At 43.8% G+C, this 17405-nt stretch overlaps 2 protein-coding genes across 17 annotated transcripts in view; one reads left to right on the plus strand and one right to left on the minus strand.

The window, feature by feature from the left end:
- SMOC1 (SPARC related modular calcium binding 1) overlaps window positions 1-17405 on the plus strand; it is a 418437-nt gene that overhangs the window by 309861 nt on the left and 91171 nt on the right. The gene's annotated exons all lie outside the window — the stretch shown is intronic.
- LOC137532982 (son of sevenless homolog 2-like) overlaps window positions 1-17405 on the minus strand; it is a 199955-nt gene that overhangs the window by 43043 nt on the left and 139507 nt on the right. For all 5 annotated transcript variants that reach the window (XM_068254066.1, XM_068254064.1, XM_068254062.1 and 2 more), the window contains one exon: window positions 15706-15912. Coding sequence is in view for 4 of the 5 variants with exons in the window: in XM_068254064.1 (XP_068110165.1) it covers window positions 15854-15912 (59 nt within the window). In the remaining variant the exon portion in view is untranslated. The remainder of the gene's footprint in view (window positions 1-15705; window positions 15913-17405) is intronic.

The following is a 17405-nucleotide window of genomic DNA, read 5'->3' on the forward strand; positions in this document are numbered from 1 at the left end:
GTGGTTAACAGTGACATGCACATCTGGGAGGTTCGTGGATGGCCGGGGTGGGAGATCATAAATTTCGTTTTGTCTAGATTTAGTTTCAGGAACCTAGCGGACATCCAGGAGGAGATGGCTGATAGGCAGGAGGAGACCTTGTCCATAGTAGTGGTGGATATGTCAGGGGTGTGGAGGTAGATCATCTGCATACAGATGATAGTTAAAACCCATGGAGGAGATAACCTTGCCAATGGAGGATGTGTATAGGGTGAACAGTAGGGGGCCAAGGACCGAACCTTGGGGGACTCCCACCGAGAGGTGGTTGGGGGTGGACGAGGACTCATTGAAGGCGGTCGTGAAGGAGCGGTTGGAGAGGTAGGATGAAAGCCAGGACAGGGCGAGATCGTGAATGCCCACGGACTGGAGGGACTGGAGGAGTAGGGGATGATCTACTCTGTCAAAAGCTGCTGACAGGTCAAGGAGGAAGAGAATGGAGTATTTACCTTCAGCTTTAGCTAAGGCAAGGTCGTTGACCACTTTGGTGAGAGCAGTTTCGGGTTGAGTGGGCAGGCCGAAATCCAGATTGGAGTGGGTCTAGCAGTGAGTTGGCATTGAGGTACTGGGTCAGGCGTTTGTGAACCAGACGCTCAAGGAGTTTTGAGGCAAAGGGGAGGAGGGAGATAGGACGGTAGTTGGAGGGTAGCGAGGGGTCGAGTGAGGGTTTCTTGAGCAGGGGTAGTACAGTGGCCTGCTTGAAGTCTGAGGGGAAGGTGCCTGTGGATAGGGATAGAATGAATAGAATGATCGATTTCCATCCGAAATCAATCGTTCCCGTCGATTCCCGTTGATCCGTCCGTGTGGAAGATTTTTCTCGCTCCTCGGCAGGTCGGGAGTGCGTCGATAGTGGCGTTCGAACGACCGACGCAATACAGCGTAGATACATTACCTGATCTGGCCGGCGTGACTCCCCCGGTCTCCGCTGTCTTCTTCTCCGCTCCAAGCTCCAGGGCTGCAACTTCACTGAACTTCCTGTCCCGGCAGGAAGTTTAAACAGTAGAGCGCCCTCTACTGTTTAAACTTCCCCTGGACAGGGAGGTCAGTGAAGCAAGCCAGCCGGACCGGAGACCAGCGTAAAGAAGAAGACAGCGGAGACCGGGGGAGTCGCGCCGGCCAGATCAGGTAATGTATAGCTGGCGGGTAGGCTCAGCTCCACAGATTGTGATTGGTTTCATGCTGAAATCGATTCACAATCTGTTTGCAGTAAAGGCAGCCATACGATCCCTCTCTGATCAGATTCGATCAGAGAGGGATCTATCTGTTGGTTGAATCTGATGGCAAATCGACCAGTGTATGGCTACCTTAAGGCTGTTTCTGCATGGCAAGCTGAAGTTACTGACCAGTGAGGCAAATTACCAACTAATGCACCAAATATCCCAAAAAATGTGAATTCACAAAGATTAGAACATTCAATAAATCCAATTTAGATGTTTATTTGTTATTGCCAGCCTAGTGCTGTCAGTAATGGTAACCAACCATCAGCCTTCGGTAAAATATTACAGGCAAAGGAGACAGTCAATAGGAGGCGTCATCCCGTCCTACTACTGCCTCCATTGTTGCCGATATACTTCCGGGCAGGACAAGTTTCTCTTCCCTAGGCAGCAGAGAAGAGATCAAGCACAGGAAGTGGTTTTCCCTGCAGCCCTGTAGACATTAATTCTTTAGACTCCTGCTCCAAGATGCAGAGGAGCAACTGGTAACATCCAAGCATGATGTGTTTTATGCTTAAGCATGGTGTGTTTTATGTTTATTCATTTAACCTCAGGCTATTAAAAAAAATGTTAAGAAAAACGAATGCACAAATTCAGAGGGTCTAAAAGGGAACATGCAGATCTTAAGGTATGCTTAACCATAACAGAACACAGCTTGCTGCTAAGACCTACTCCACAGCTGATTAGACTTCTGTTTATCAAACAGGTCTTCGTGAATTGAGCCCAATAATCCTAAACCCACAACAATTTGGAAATAATCAGCAAACAAAGTCCATTGGGAGCTATCCCCCCTCGGTCCTGATCACTGGGTAACCCATGTCTCATTGTATGCAACTCTCTAAGAGGGAATATTATTTGTACCTTATGAAGATCTGATCTGGTCTCTGGACCACAGATGGCTGGACAGCCAACATGCCAGATAGACTCAAACTACAGTGCACCGTTAAAAATGGGTAGACTTAGGAAAGAAAAGAATAGAAAACTAAATAAAAGATAAAGGGAAGCAAATAAAAGAAAACAACTAGGACAGCCATTTCTCACTTTTAAGAATGATGCAGCATTTTCTTTTTACTGATGAAAAATTGTAATCTGCAAGTTTGTCCAGAGCTTCCTGGACAAGCATTGGCTTCTAGTGAGAAAGTAAGTATGCCCTTTACCTGTATGCCCCACCACTATGCTCAGAGATTGGACATCCAATTAAAATGTAAAGGCATTGCCAGGAGGTTGCAAAAGAACACTTTGAAGCCTTAAAGTGAACCTTAAGCCGACAAAAAAAAAAGTTTTACTCACCTGGGGCTTCCCTCAGCCCCCTGCAGCTGATCGGTGCCCTCGCTGTGTCCCTCCGATCCTCCTGCCCCGCCGGCGGCTACTTCCGGTTTCGCCGCCACCGGCCGTCAGGCTGGGAACGCGAGTGACTCTTCGCATTCCCGGATACAATATCTCCCCCTATGCTGCTATTGCGGTCTTCCTTGCTGCAATAGCAGTATAGGGGGCGATATTGTGGCTGGGAACGGGAAGAATCACTCGCGTTCCCAGCCTAACGGCTTGTGACGGCGAAACCGGAAGTAGCCGCTGGCGGGGACAGGAGGATCGGAGGGACACAGCGAGGGCACCGATCAGCTGCAGGGGCTGAGGGAAGCCCCAGGTGAGTAAAACTCATTTTTTTTTTGTCGGCTTAAGTGTCACTTTAAACAGGAAAAAATATTTGTGCTATACATGGTGTCAATTTAATTTACTCACAGATATTTTCAACTAGGAAATCCGTAGTGGAAGCTCAACACTACAGTTTTTAAAAAAATGTAGAACGATATTAGGCAGGTCCTTATTCTTAATTAAATCAGCAGAACCCTAAAAAACACAATGGCCTCGATTCATAAAGCATTACCTCATGCGGTAATGCTGAAAACAGCAGACTTTCCCGACCACTTAGCAAAGTGTCATTTCATAAAGGCTGTTACCGCATGAAAAGCTGACATTACCGACCAGGGAGATAAATTACCGACTTGGCTGTAGTTACCGCCAACACATGTCAGTAAATTGTCAGCAAATGTTAATTCAAAAAGCCTGCAACAAGCGGTAAACCTGACCATAGTTACCGACATCTCTGGTGAGGCGTTAACAAGTTACCGACACCTCTGATGAATGCAAAGTGTAGAGAGCCGAAGTCTGTTTGAGTCATTTGTGGAGAGAGCCAGAGAGCCGTCTGTGTGAGTCATTTGAGCAGGCAGGGAAAGTCTGTGCGAGTCATCTTTCGGAGTCATTTGTGGAGTCATTTGTGCAGAGCAAAAGAGAGAATCGCCACACTGCTCTACTCTACCGCTCATGGGGCTGCGGTAATTTACCGACCTTCAAAGGCAGCTGGGGAAATCTTTATGAATTAGCACACAGACCAGGAAAATACCGAGTGCGGTATTTTCCCATCAAGATTTTTTCTTTATCGCACTGCTTTTTATGAATCGAGGCCAATACCTCAATCAAGAAAGTATGGTGTACCAGGATTTTATAGAAGCCTCCTGACCTTATAAGGCTCAAAATGATGATATTATAGCCTATATCTGGTTGCAGATCTGAAAATACCATCTTCTAGTTTAGTAATCTGTTCCCAAGCTATGATAAAAAATGCGTTAAAGGGAATCTGAAGTGAAAATAAACTTATGATATAATGATTTGTATGTGTAGTACAGCTAAGAAATAAAACATTAGCAGCAGAGATATGAGTCTAATATTGTTTACAATACAGGAAGAGCTAACGAAAACCTGTAATGAAGAAAAGCTCCCCTGGGGGTACTCCCCTCGGGTGGGGGAAGCCTCCGGATCCTATCGAGGCTTTCCCCTCCTCCTGTGTCCCACGGCGGCGGCAAAAAAAGCTCCGGGAACGGCAGGGATGTAAATATTAACCTTTCCGGTTCCAGCGCAGGCGCAGTATCGGCTCTCCGCTCGGAGATGGGCGGAAATAGCCGATCGCTGTCGGGCCACTCTACTGCTCAGGCGCAAGTCCCCTGTGCCTGCGCAGTAGAGCAGACCCGACAAAGATCAGATATTTCCTTCTATCTCTGTGCTGAAAACCACAACAGCGCCCCTGCTGGAGCCAGGGAAGGTAATTATAGCAAGCCTCGTCAGGCTTGTCTAGCACGGATTGCGGGACGCTTCGGGGAGCCAGCTCTGGATTGCCTGCAGCTACAGGGGAGGGGTAAGCCTCATTGGGACCCTGAGGCTTCCCCGTCCCAAAGTGAGTACCCCCCAGGGGAACTTTTTTTTGTTACAGAGTCTCTTCAATAAACTCCAGTTGTTATCTATGCAAAAGAGCCACTGATCTCTCCACGACTTTCAAAGTGGCAGAGAGCTCTGTCTCCTGAAGCTTATTATCTTAAGTATCTGTCACTGTATTTTGGTTTTTTTCTGCAGAGGATAGTTCAAAAGTTCACTAGCCTGCTCTGGGAAATAATTTAGAATGCTGAGTAATGTGTAAACTGCAAATATTAGAGAATGATGCAATGTTATAAAAAAAAATATATAGCTGAAAATAAAAATTTGAGAGTATTTTTTTTTCTACTAATGTTCTAGTAATTATCCGTATTACACAACCAATTCATTATATCATAATTTTTTTTCGCTTCAGTGCCACTTTAAAAACTACTAAAATTAAATAAGGTGCGAGGTGGCTTACCTCAATGAAGACAAATTCGTATAATAAGAATGAACTCTAATGTGCACTGGCATCATGTTCCATGGGTCTGTGCCCACTTCCTCAGGCGGAATTCAGTGCCTGCCACTCCTGCTGCTGGGTAGTGTGAATCTCTCTGGGATGATTACAGCCTATAGCAATGAAAGTCTGTGGTGCCTGCCTCACTCCCACTTACTAATCTTCTTGGGTATTTTTTCTTCTTTTTGTATTTTTTGTTCTCTTTGCTTTGCTTTGTTCTATTTTAATACACATCTAGAACTGTGTGTCAATAATATACCCCTTTTATGCCCCCTTATGTAAAACTGAAAGCTATAGTGCTAGTGAACTTTTTATTCACAACTGTCCATCTCAGAGATATATGAACTAGACATACATTTATGGTAAACAGAAAATGCATAGTTCTCTCATGCAAAATGTACTCGTAAATAGGTCTGCAAACACTCGAGAGGCTTCGATGCTTTACTTGCATTGAAGGACACCCACGGCTATAATATCCGACATAGTTGATCTACAGATTTTGGCCCAGTGCACACCAAAAACCGCTAGCAGATCTGCAAAACGCTAGAGGTTTTTGAAGCAGATTTCAGAGCGATTCTAGGCATGTTTAGAGAGGTTTTCTAAACATGCCTAGCATTTTTTGGAGCGTTTTTGTGTAGCAGATTACAAATATTGTTACAGTAAAAGCTGTTACTGAACAGCTTCTGTAACAAAAACGCCTGGAAAACTGCTCTGATCTAGCGTTTTTCAGAGCATTTTTCCACTTTCCTATACTTTAACATTGAGGCAGAAACGCCTCAGAAATCTAAAAAATGCTGCAGCACCGAGTTTGCGTTTGTGGAAAAAACGAACCGCTATGGTGTGCACCATCCCATTCACTTTCATTAGCCAAGCGGTTTTCCACCTGCAAGCGTTTTAAAAAATGCTCCAGAACCGCTCTGGTGTGCACCAGCCCTCAATCTGACTGCCACCTGTTCTTGGGAAGGAATTGGCTCAGGCCTTATAAGGGTTTTTTGCCTTCCTCTGGATCAACTGGGATATGTGCAGGTGCAGGACAGAAATGTACTGAATTTTTTTATGTTATTCCTTGGGCATTCAACTTGCAAATTCACCTGGCTTGCAGCTAACTTTTATGATGGTGTCATAAGCTTGCAATACAGTTAATTATCTGGTCTAATTAATCCCTGCAGGACTGGAGGCACTTTTCATCACAACTTATATAAACTAATAGCTTGCATAGACTTTTTAGGCAATTTTATTTCTATTCATTTTTAACCAATTCTAAGCATAATTTGCACATTTTTGCACTCTTTTTGCCTCCCCCCAGCTCAAGTGGTGGCTCAATGAGTGAATGTATGCATGCATGAGGGTATTATTATTTTGTAACATTTTATAGAACACGTGTGCATAACTATTGCATTTTATTTGAAGTATTATTTTCTTTATTAAGTTGCCTTATTAATTTTCTTAAACTTGTACTTTTTATTAATTTTGCACAAGATCAACTGTGTAATTAATCAGAATCAGAAGAATTTTATTCACCAAGCACAAGGGCCATGCCCACAATTGGTTTTGGCACTTGCACGGTTCAGAGTAGAGGTGGGAATGGTACAACAAGGCTCAGTGGACAGGACTAGGAAGGAATAGTAGGAATAGTACAACAGAGTACAGTAATAGTACAACAAAGCACACTAAAATGACAAAAGCAGCGCATTTCACTAGACAGTCTATCAATTTTGCAACTGAGGGGGCATAAGGGGGGGCGAGCACTGGAGGTGGGAGGGAATAGAGGGAGTTCAAGGGATTGACAGCAGATACTGAATATTGATCTGAGATAGCTGAATTACACCAAATGCTTGTTTTAGGATTTTAGTTGTTTTTAACAGTATTTTTGGAGAGAGGGCTCCTCCAAATCTCAACCAAGCTGCTGCTCTAAGCTAAGGGGGAACCCTCCCCCCCCCCCTCTTGCTTCCTGGCTATAAGTGGATCGATTTAGGACTGACTCCCAGATAAGGCCACCCCTACAATTTTACATTGCGAGTCCTACATTTTTCGACTTATAGCCAAGTATATACGGTGATCCCAGGCGCATCCCTATCTAATTTTATTGATACCTTATGGTATCTGCTGTAATTAAAGACTGCTGTATAGATTCACTATCCACAAGTTCACCTTTAAACCAAATAGTAAACTTTCTATTACATTGTATAAGGAGTTTGTACTACTGATACAATTGCACCTTGTTGAGTCCCCGTGTTGTAATAATCGCAAAGGTTCAGCTTTAAAGTAAGAGGGTTGCTATTAACGCAGTGGGCTCTGGGACTTTTGACATAATGCTATTGAAGGACCTGAGTGAGAAAGTTCTTTGTGTGCTATCAGAATACGTGTATTGTACGCTGCACACAATTAACTCCTCTATAGTTCACTCACCAGAGTCTCCTCATTCTGCTTTGACTTGCATTCAAGAATCTTGTGCACTTGTGTTTGGTTTTCTGAAAAGTCCCATGCAAGAATAGGCAGAGCCAATGAACATTGTCCTCTCGGTAGCCATTGCCTGAGCCACACAGTGAATTTGTCAATCAAGAATCAAAAAGGCAAACACAAGAGGCTTTGAATGGTGCCATTAGGGGCTGAGAGGGCTTCCCGCTGTTTCCAGTGCCTTGCTTTTAATCAGAAGAGGGGAGAAGAAGAATTGCTGTCACAGCCAGGCACATTCTGTGCTTTGCACTCTCCCTCCTTAGAAGCGGTCTATTTTCTCCCAGAGATGCACCTGCACAGTGAGTTAGGGAAAAGAAGCATAACTCGTGTTTGCCACAAAGCCAGGCGAATTGTTCCCCGGCCGTCCTCATTGCATGCTAATTTCACATCTGTAGCCTGGATAACCTTTGAAGTCTCTCGTCTGTATGACAACAAAGCAGCAGAGGAAAATTCATTTATTCAGTGTAAGCTTACTGTTTTCTATTATTTTGTGCTTTTTTGCTACTTAGCATATAGCTTGTATCCTGACAATAACTTACCGCTTCAAATGCTCTACTTTGTATTAGTTCTGATTAGAAGCTGTGGAAGTATTGTTGATAAAACCCACTGATAGCCAGCCTAACATAGTGCAGATGTGTTATTGTCCCAATAGCCAGAATTTCCTTTTAAGTTTATTATTATCTTGCGTGTAGTCAGTCGGTGATTGATGGCAAGGCGTCACTGACGTGAAATATGTCAGTCGTTATCATTATGGATTTAACGAGGTTGCTGCTCATCATTTATCATGAAACATATAGCTAATTTTGTTGTCAAAAACTCCTTTTAACGCATCATTGGTTGTCTGGGATCAGTAAGAACTCTTTTTACTGAGCATGTAGAATAGAGTGTTATAATTCTTATGATCCATTTAGGTAAATGGGAAAAGGATTGATCAAAAGCATAACCAAACTTAACTTTTCTTTGCTTGAGATTAGACATAATAATTCCAGCTTGCGAGCAAATGTAAAGCAAATTGTATGCAGCTTGGAATAAGACAAATCAAAGTAAGGCTTTGTTCCCACTTGGTGGTGGACCACGTGCAGCCAGCGGGAGCGGACAGTGTAGTGGCCACTCTGATGGTCCACCATGGTCCACATGCAGCCTGGGATGGATGCGCTCCCCCGTAAGCTATATGGGGCACTCCATCCTCTTGTCCGGGATTATCGCAGACTGCACAGAAGTGCGGTCTGCTTACTGCAATGGATAAAATTGAGCCGTTCACTGTCTGTTTAGTGATAAGCGGAGAATGGAATAAAAATGTCCATTCTCCGCTCTAGTGGGTACACATTTTATCTCTTCATTTTTGCCTTTCTGTCACCGATATCACCCTGCTAATCCAGATAGACTAGGACGAACTTCCCCAACACCTCCCTGAATACCTCGTTAATTAACTCCTGGAAGACAGCCGGGGCGTTACACAACCCGAAGGGCATCACTAGGTACTCATAATACCCGTTGGGCGTGTTAAAGGCTGTCTTCCATTCGTCACCATCTCTAATACGCACCAGATTGTATCCACCCCTAAGATCTAGCTTTGAGAAAATCTTGGCGTTGGTCACCTGAGTGAACAAATCGTCAATTAAAGGTAAGCGATTTTTCACCATTATCTTATTTAGGCCTCTATAATTAATGCAAGTACGAAGGCCTCCATCTTTTTTCTTTACAAAAAAGAATCCTGCCCCTGCTGGTGAACGGGAGGGACGGATGAACCCTTTAGCCAAGTTTTCTCTGATGTATTCCTGCATAGCTAGTTTCTCAGGCCCATACAGATTATAGAGGTGACCCCTGTGAGGCATACAACCGGATCTCAAATCAATGGGACAATCCAAGGTACGGTGGGGGGGAAGTTTTTCTGCCGACTTGGGACAGAAGACGTCAGCAAACTCTGCGTATTGTTTTGGCACACCTTCAACCTGAATGCTGGTATTACCCATGGTTACTTTCGCTAGACAATGATGATAACAATGGGTCGACCAGCTCGTTAGCTGACCTGAAACCCAGTCTATCTGAGGGGAGTGAAGTTGTAACCAGGGCATGCCAAGAATGACGGTGGAGGTTGCCATACCCAATACCAGAAATTGCAGATTCTCCTCATGCAGTACCCCAACACTGAACCTTAAATTCGGAGTACGGGACAAAGGATGTTTACTTTGCAGAGGAGAGTCATCTACCGCAGTGACCAGAATCGGTTGGTCCAATGGGAGTATAGGAATTCCCAATTTTTTTGCAAAGTCGTAATCTATAAAGTTAGCCGCTGAACCAGAGTCAACGAAAGCTTCAGTGGTAACAGTCTGACCCTTCCATGTGACAGAACAGGGAAGGAGCAAACGATTGTTGTCTAGAGGTAAAGACTGCGCGCCTAGGGTATTACCTCTGACTACACCTAGGCGGCAGCGTTTCCCGACTTCTTGGGGCAATTCTGCACTCTATGGCCCTCCTCTGCACAGTATAAACAGAGCTGTTCTGTTTTCCTGCAATTCCTCTCCATCTGCGTCAACTTGGACTGACCAATTTGCATTGGTTCTGACGGAGGTGAGACGGGTGGAGGAGAGGAGTAAGAGACATATCTGACCACGTTCTTACCACGGGTTTGCTTCTGATACCGTAAACGGCGATCAACCCGTACTGCTAAAGAGATTGCCTCATCAATAGTTTTTGGTTCAGGGTGTCCCAACATCAACTCTGAAACTGCGTCTGACAACCCCGATAAAAAACAATCTAGTAGTGCAAAAGCCCCCACCTAGCTGACACAGACCACTTTCTGAATTCAGCTGCATAGACTTCTACTGGATCCTTGCCTTGACGCAAGGTTTTTAACTTCCGCTCAGCAGTAGAGGCAATGTCCGGGTCATCATAAACTATGGCCATGGACTTAAAAAATTCCTCTACTGATGTCAGCGCCTCGTGCCCTGTCTGCAGGCTATATGCCCAAGTTTGAGCATCTCCTGACAGCAGGGTCTTAATAAATGTAATTCTCTGTGCCTCTGTTCCTGACAAGTTAGGTCTCAGTTCAAAATACGACATTATACGATTCTTAAAATTCTGAAAGTCAGATCTATGACCAGAAAACCTTTCGGGTACAGACATACGCAAGTCTGTAACTGGAGGAGATCGCACTGAATTTACAGCCGTTTGAAGGACCTGTAAGGACCCAGATAAAGCAGAGATCTGGGCCTGCTGACCATCCAGCACTCTGATGAAATTTTCCACCGAGGTGGTGAGTGTATCAAGACGCACTGTTAAGTGCCTCCATTTTGTTTTTCAGGTCTGCCGTTCTGTAACGATCGGTGTCAGCACACAGAGAGAATCTGATTATTGGTGATCTGCAGTATCACCAAGAATACAGATATATACCTGATTATTAATGATCTTCAGAATCCCCAATAATACAAGTATAACTACCCTCTGGACACCTGATGAAATGTAAGTGTTTTGGTGCAACAGTATATGAGCCTGGATCACCTGAGGAGCAGGTGACCCTAGACCGTATAACGAGTATCTCCTAGTAGTTTGGAGATAACCAGAGAGTCGGTGATTCCCTGAACTGCTGGGAATCAGACTCTACTGCAGTCAAAGGACTCCTATGGAATAGAGTCCCTAACTGGATTGCAGAGAGGTCCCTCTGAAGGACAGGGAGTCCCTGCAACTCCTGGACACCCCACCGGGGGGGTGCCACAGGTAGAAGGGTCGGCCAGGCCGGGTCGGCAACACACGAGCAGATAAAGTACAGAGACAGAAAGCTGATTCGGTAACCAGGGACAGGCAGGGTTGGCAACAGGTAATCTGATATGCAAAGGTACCGAATCAGAGATCGAGAGAGCAATAGGTCATAACAGATATCAAGCAGAGGTCTAGTCTAGAGTGTGAGGTCCGTAGTCTCAACACTCAGGAACTGGTCTAAAGAATAACACAGCAATGACACAGTATCCCTAATCTTGGGTGTGAGGTCCGTGGTCTCTACACCCTGGAACTGGTCTAAAGTATAACACAGCAATGACACAGTATCCCTAATCTTGGGTGTGAGGTCCGTGGTCTCTACACCCTGGAACTGGTCTAAAGTATAACACAGTAATAACACAGTAATCTGGCTAAGTGTGAATTCCCAGGTCCACCTGGTTCAAACACACTGAGGGATTTGACTATGGTCTGAGTGCTAACACATAAGCATTCGCAACGGCAGACAACCAGCAACTGACAAACAAGAAGTATATATAGCAGAGCGCTCTTCAGCGCCGCCCAGTCCCATTCAGCCAATCACCTACTGCGCTGGGATCAGCTGATCGTCCTGATCAGCTGATCCCTCTCCTATTGGCATAAAGGGCCTGCCTGTTAGCGCGCGCGCGTAGCTCTCCATCTGTGTGCACTACTAGGCTCAGACAAACCAGACGCATGCTGCTGCGGAGAAACCGCCGGTCTGAACGCGGAACCGGCCACCTCGCTGTCAGACCGCGCGGTGGTGTCTCCGCAATCCATTACACTTTTGTACCAGTTTTCCTTGCACTGGTTTAGACACTTTTCCCCCTTGTCTTTTTCAGCTTTTATTTATGTGCTTAGTAAAATACAAGTCTTCTTTCATTATTTTCTAAGTAAAACATTTTATATATTTTTTATATATATTTATTTTGCCCATACCACTGAACATTTTAAAATGGCTTTGTGAAATTTTGTATATTACACCTATTGAATTTTCTTTATGCTATGCTGTTCAAGGCAATACTGAATCTTCATTCAGCTGAATACATTTAATTTTTACCTTAATGTAGTTTACCTTCTGTTGTGTGTTTATTTAAATGGAACCTTAAGTGATATGTGACATGACGAGATAGACATGTGTATAGACATGTGTATGTACAGTGGCAAGCAAATAAATATGCTGTTTTTATTTTCTGCTTTTTTTGCCTAAAAGAGTTAATATCCAGCTATGCAACAGACAGCCTCTCCCCAGTCAGGACCCAGTGTCCCTCACTGATAAGGAATTACAGCCATACAATACTTTTCTGGCAGGTAATTGGGATTCTGAGTGACGGGCTAGATAAAAGGTCAGTAGTTCATATATTTTACCACTGTGAGGGCTCAAACCCACTAGCAGCATTTTCTAAGCACGTGTGATTTGAAAAGATTTTGTTAATTCAATGCTATTGGGGATTTTTACAAAATCACATTCCTCAAGTGGGGTCACACCCACAGCCAGGGCAGCCATCGGGGGGGACAACTGACACTGCAGTGAGGGGCCCAGGGCTTCTGGGGGCCCTGCCCCCCCCAAAGCGCTGGAAGGGGTGCATGTGCTTGCTGCGGGCCTGAGGCTCACTAACCAGCACACCGCATTCCAGCACTGAGAGAAGAGTGACATCAGCACTTGAACGTGGGGAGTAGATGAGTGAGCCCGCTACAGCGGACTTTTTATACTGGTGCACCACCTATATCTGGCTACAGGCTACCTATACTGGACCATCACCTATACCTGGCTACCTATGCTGGGGCTAGAACCACCTATACCTAGCTACCTATACTGGGGCACCACCTATATCTGGATACCTATACTGGGGCACCACCTATACCTGGCTACCTATACTGGGGAACCACCTATACTTGGCTACTTATACTGGGGCGCCTATAGCTTGCTACCTATACTGGGGGCATCTGTACCTGTCCAACCTATACTGGTGCACCACCCATACTAGGCTACCTATACTGGGGCATCACCTGTGTTGGAGCCATGCACATTTTTCGCTACAGGGCACCTTGCGCACGGACACGGGTGGGGTCGCTAGTGGACGGGCATAGCAACCAGTGGGTGGGCCCAGGGGGGGGGGGGGGAGACCAGGCCTTATAAGGCGTGAAGGGCCCCAACATTTCTGATGGCGGCCCTGCCCACAGCATTACAATAGCAAGAGTTTTTAAAATTACAAGCGCTTAGAAATGGCTTATTAACATACTGCTAGTGGATTCTAGGCCTGAGACACTGGACAGACTTTGTTATTGAGCTGAGACTAAACAATTTTAAGTTTATGTTTTTAAACATAACCTAAAACTCTGGAATATCTAAATTTTTTAGGAGTGGGAGGATAGATACAATAGTTTTTTTCACTTTAGGTTCGCTATAAGACCCACATTTTTGGACTATTGCTTGTTTTATCGAAGGCCAACAAATTCCACACATGATTTACTAGATTTCATTGCATTTATTAAACAGGCAGTAAGGCTCCTTATCTTGTCCATCACTGTTCCAGAATATTAGAATAAATGTCCAGTTTAATTTACTAAAGTCAGTGACACATTAACTGCTTGTGAACTAAGAATCTTTATAAGCACGTGAGGCGGCTTTTAAAAATATGGCAGACATTTACATTTCAAATGATTAAAAATCTGAATTGGTGAAATTGTGGATGTACTTACAGGATTTGTTATTATAAGATAAATAGGCCAAATCAAGTCCAAATTGCCCACTCATAAATAATGTAACTATAATCGTTCAAATTTCCTCTTGATAAATAATGCGATTATAAACTCTTACTGATTTTGCCCGATGGCCCCCTACTCTTTCCAAACACTTCCATATTAACAGAAACCTGTACAGATGCAGCCTGTACACCAGCATGGCTCTGATTTTGCATAACAGTTTCCCCTGTCCCTTCCTGTGCCCTGCTAGCCAATCTGTGCGTCTATGTATCATTTATGTGAAAATTCTTGCCATGGGCAGCAGTGAAGGTTTGCGGGTAGGGGAGAGAAAGTCAAGGAATCAGACTCAGGCCTGGGACCCATAACAAATCGCAATTGCTAGCAATTTGTGATAGCACTTTGCAAGTGATTTTGGAAGCGATTTCCCTGCTCCTATACAATACAGTAGAATGGAAATGCTCACAAATGGCTGCATGTCTTGTGATTGCGATTTCCCTAACCTCAATCGCTCCAGTGGGATCTGCTCCATCCACTTACATTGGCAAAGCATTTCGGGAAATCGCTAGCAATTGAAAGCGATCCCAAAACATTGCCAAAAATGTGGGCCTCAACCCTCACAGTTACATAACATACTGTGCGGTGCGGTGTTGCTAAACAGCCAGTTATGGGTTTCTCAGATCTTTTTAGTGGCTCAAAATCAATGATTGATTATAATTGCTTTTTTAGATCAGATATTATTTGGTGTTGATTTTTTTGTTTTGGGGGGTTTTCTTGGTACATTTTTAAAAATGTCAATCAATGTAATCATTTTTCTCTTGCAATCTGAGCCTCAGCTTGGTCTCAGTTTAGCAAAAGTATTACAACCATTCATTAGTCACAGACCGGATAAAAAGGAGTCCAGAGAATGATAAAATGAATTAAAAACAATACAATAAATAAAGTTTGAGGTTGATTACCTCAATGAAGACAAATTCGTATTAAAATGATCTATAACAGCACTGGCAATGCGTTTCGTGGGTCCCCACTTACCTCCTCAGGCCAGATCAAGTTCCTCGCTGTCTGAAGAGCCAAGATTCGGGCACCTACGAAACGTGTTGCCAGTGCTATTAAAGTTCTTATATAAATTTGTCTTAATTGAGGTAAGCCACCTCAAATTGTATTTATTTGATTGTTTTTAATTCATTTTGTAATTCTCTGGGCACCTTTTCATCCTGTTTGTTATGCATTGTATACCCCTTCCCCCAGCTCAGGGTACGGGATACCCTTGGACCCCGTTTACAGGCCCCTAGGGCTCTTTCCTCAAAGTGCGACCATCTCCGACTAGCCTGGACACCCGAGTGGAGTGGATATATTGATCTCCACCTGCCTGCAGTGGTTGGTTGCCCTGTTGCAACTTCCTCTTGTGAGTACCCTCTGTTTATATTATTTTGCTTCTATCATTTGTGACATACTGCACCATTAGGGCTCCTGGTGTCTCTGCATTTTTTCATTCCAGGGTGACTGCTCACCCTCTACTTTGTCCATTCATAAGTCACTTCTCCAAAATACCTTTCTTTAAACACTGGCAGTGGCCACAAAGGTTCTTTACTCAAGCTACATGCACAGGCTGGTCTGAACTATGAACTGAGCCATGGTGGACAATAACGACCGATACGGGCAAAAATCTGTAGTCAGACCAGCGTGCGTACAGATCAGCATGTGGCGTGCCAGATCTATAGTGATCCTGATACACGAGCACCGCGCAAATGCATTGTTCTGCCCAATCCCCTGCCCCTCACACGCCACTTGTTCTCCCTCTCCCCTCCACACCCACGCATAGCAACAGACTCATCCCTCGCCAGGAGACTAATGACGTACCTGTACAGCTTCGATTGTGTACCAATCCCTGTCGGCCAACAGAGGCCCCCTCAGATATCCCACTGTGAGTAAGGGACTTTAGCATTTGTCAGCAATCTAATTTATTCAGTAAAATCCCTCCATATGTATTCTGCCTTCTGCCAAAGTCTCAGTCCTGCAATACTAGACAAATATTGCCATTGCTTGTCTTGCCATCACCCATGACACCTGTAGAAGAAACATGATGCGAAAATGAATACTGAAGCACAAATAGTCTTAGACTGAGTAATAAAAATGTAAAAACATTATAAAAATATTAAAAATTATTACAACATTATAAAACGTTGCAAATGTTTGTACATGTGCTGTGGGTCTGTTGAATTAAATTAACAGGTCTGTCACGGGATACTGAACTCCTGTAATCATAATCTCTTCTCTAAACTTTAGAAGTGCAATATGTTAATAGACATGGCAAGGAAATGAACAGCGCTACTTAAAAACAGGCAAGTGCCTACCTGCAAAAGAGTGCAAGCCCCACTTGTGGGATATAATACACACTGAGCATACACATGACCTGTCTACCACTGGAGGAGGATGTTAGTTTCCTGTAACAGCTTGCATGCAACCTATTAAGTACTCGTCCCTCCCACTGCGAAGAAGTCGATCCTCCATGGGAGGGGCCTAACACTAACTAAATCCTAACCTATGTATATGCATAGCCTGGGTGCGGCTAATCAAATAAAATTGAAAATTGCGCAAAAGGTGGATCAGCGCAACACCATATATGTGTATGCGTATGCGTATGTTAATAGACAAATAAAGCTGGAAGCACTTAGTTTACATAGTACATTGCATCCGGAGAAATTAATTACAATGATATGCTAAACTTTAAAAACAATGAAGACATTTGTTAAACAGGTTAAAAATGCAACATTACTATAAGATATTCTTGAAAAAAAAGCAAAGAGAAGGTGCTGTCTCATTTTTGGGGAAGCTGCTACTATTTAAGATCCATATTAGAGTTTGGCACATGACTGTGAAATAAAATATTTCAATATGAAAATACATGCTGTAACGTTCAAAGTGCTACATTACATGATCAGATAAATAAATAAAATGCTACCATATTAAACAACATTATACTTTATCTATACCACAATCAAACATAGGCCCTTATTCAATTCACTTTTTCTCTTAAGTTTTCTCCTGGGAGATAATTATATATCTTCTGTTTAAAATAACTTTTCAGCCCAAGTACCAAATAGCAAGTGAAAAAATACCGTCATAGCTATTCTGAGTATTTTCTTGCTTGAGGGTGGCTTAAACAGCGTTTTATTAATAAGGAAGTGGATATAAGGAAGTGGATATATATCACCTAGGAGAAAACTTTGGAGAAAAAGTGAATTGATTAAAAGGCCATGGGCCCACATGCAATTAACTTTTTCTCCTGAGTTTTTACCTAGGAGATAATTTTTCAGCACTTTGCAATTGAAAAAGTTATAAAAATTAGGCCCGGTTCACATTAGCGGTTGTTTGCCAAACGGACCGGATGACCTGACCGGATCCGGACCGGATCCGGATCGGAACCGTACGGTTCTGATCCGGATCCGATCCGGATCCGGTCAGGTTGCATCAGGTGGTAATCAGGATGCGATCCGGATCCGTTTGGCAAAGTTAACGTAAAAAAAAAAAAAATGTTGGGGTCTGGGAGGTCAGCAGAA

The sequence above is a fragment of the Hyperolius riggenbachi genome, chromosome 9 (genome assembly GCF_040937935.1).
Source record: "Hyperolius riggenbachi isolate aHypRig1 chromosome 9, aHypRig1.pri, whole genome shotgun sequence".
NCBI lineage: Eukaryota > Metazoa > Chordata > Amphibia > Anura > Hyperoliidae > Hyperolius > Hyperolius riggenbachi.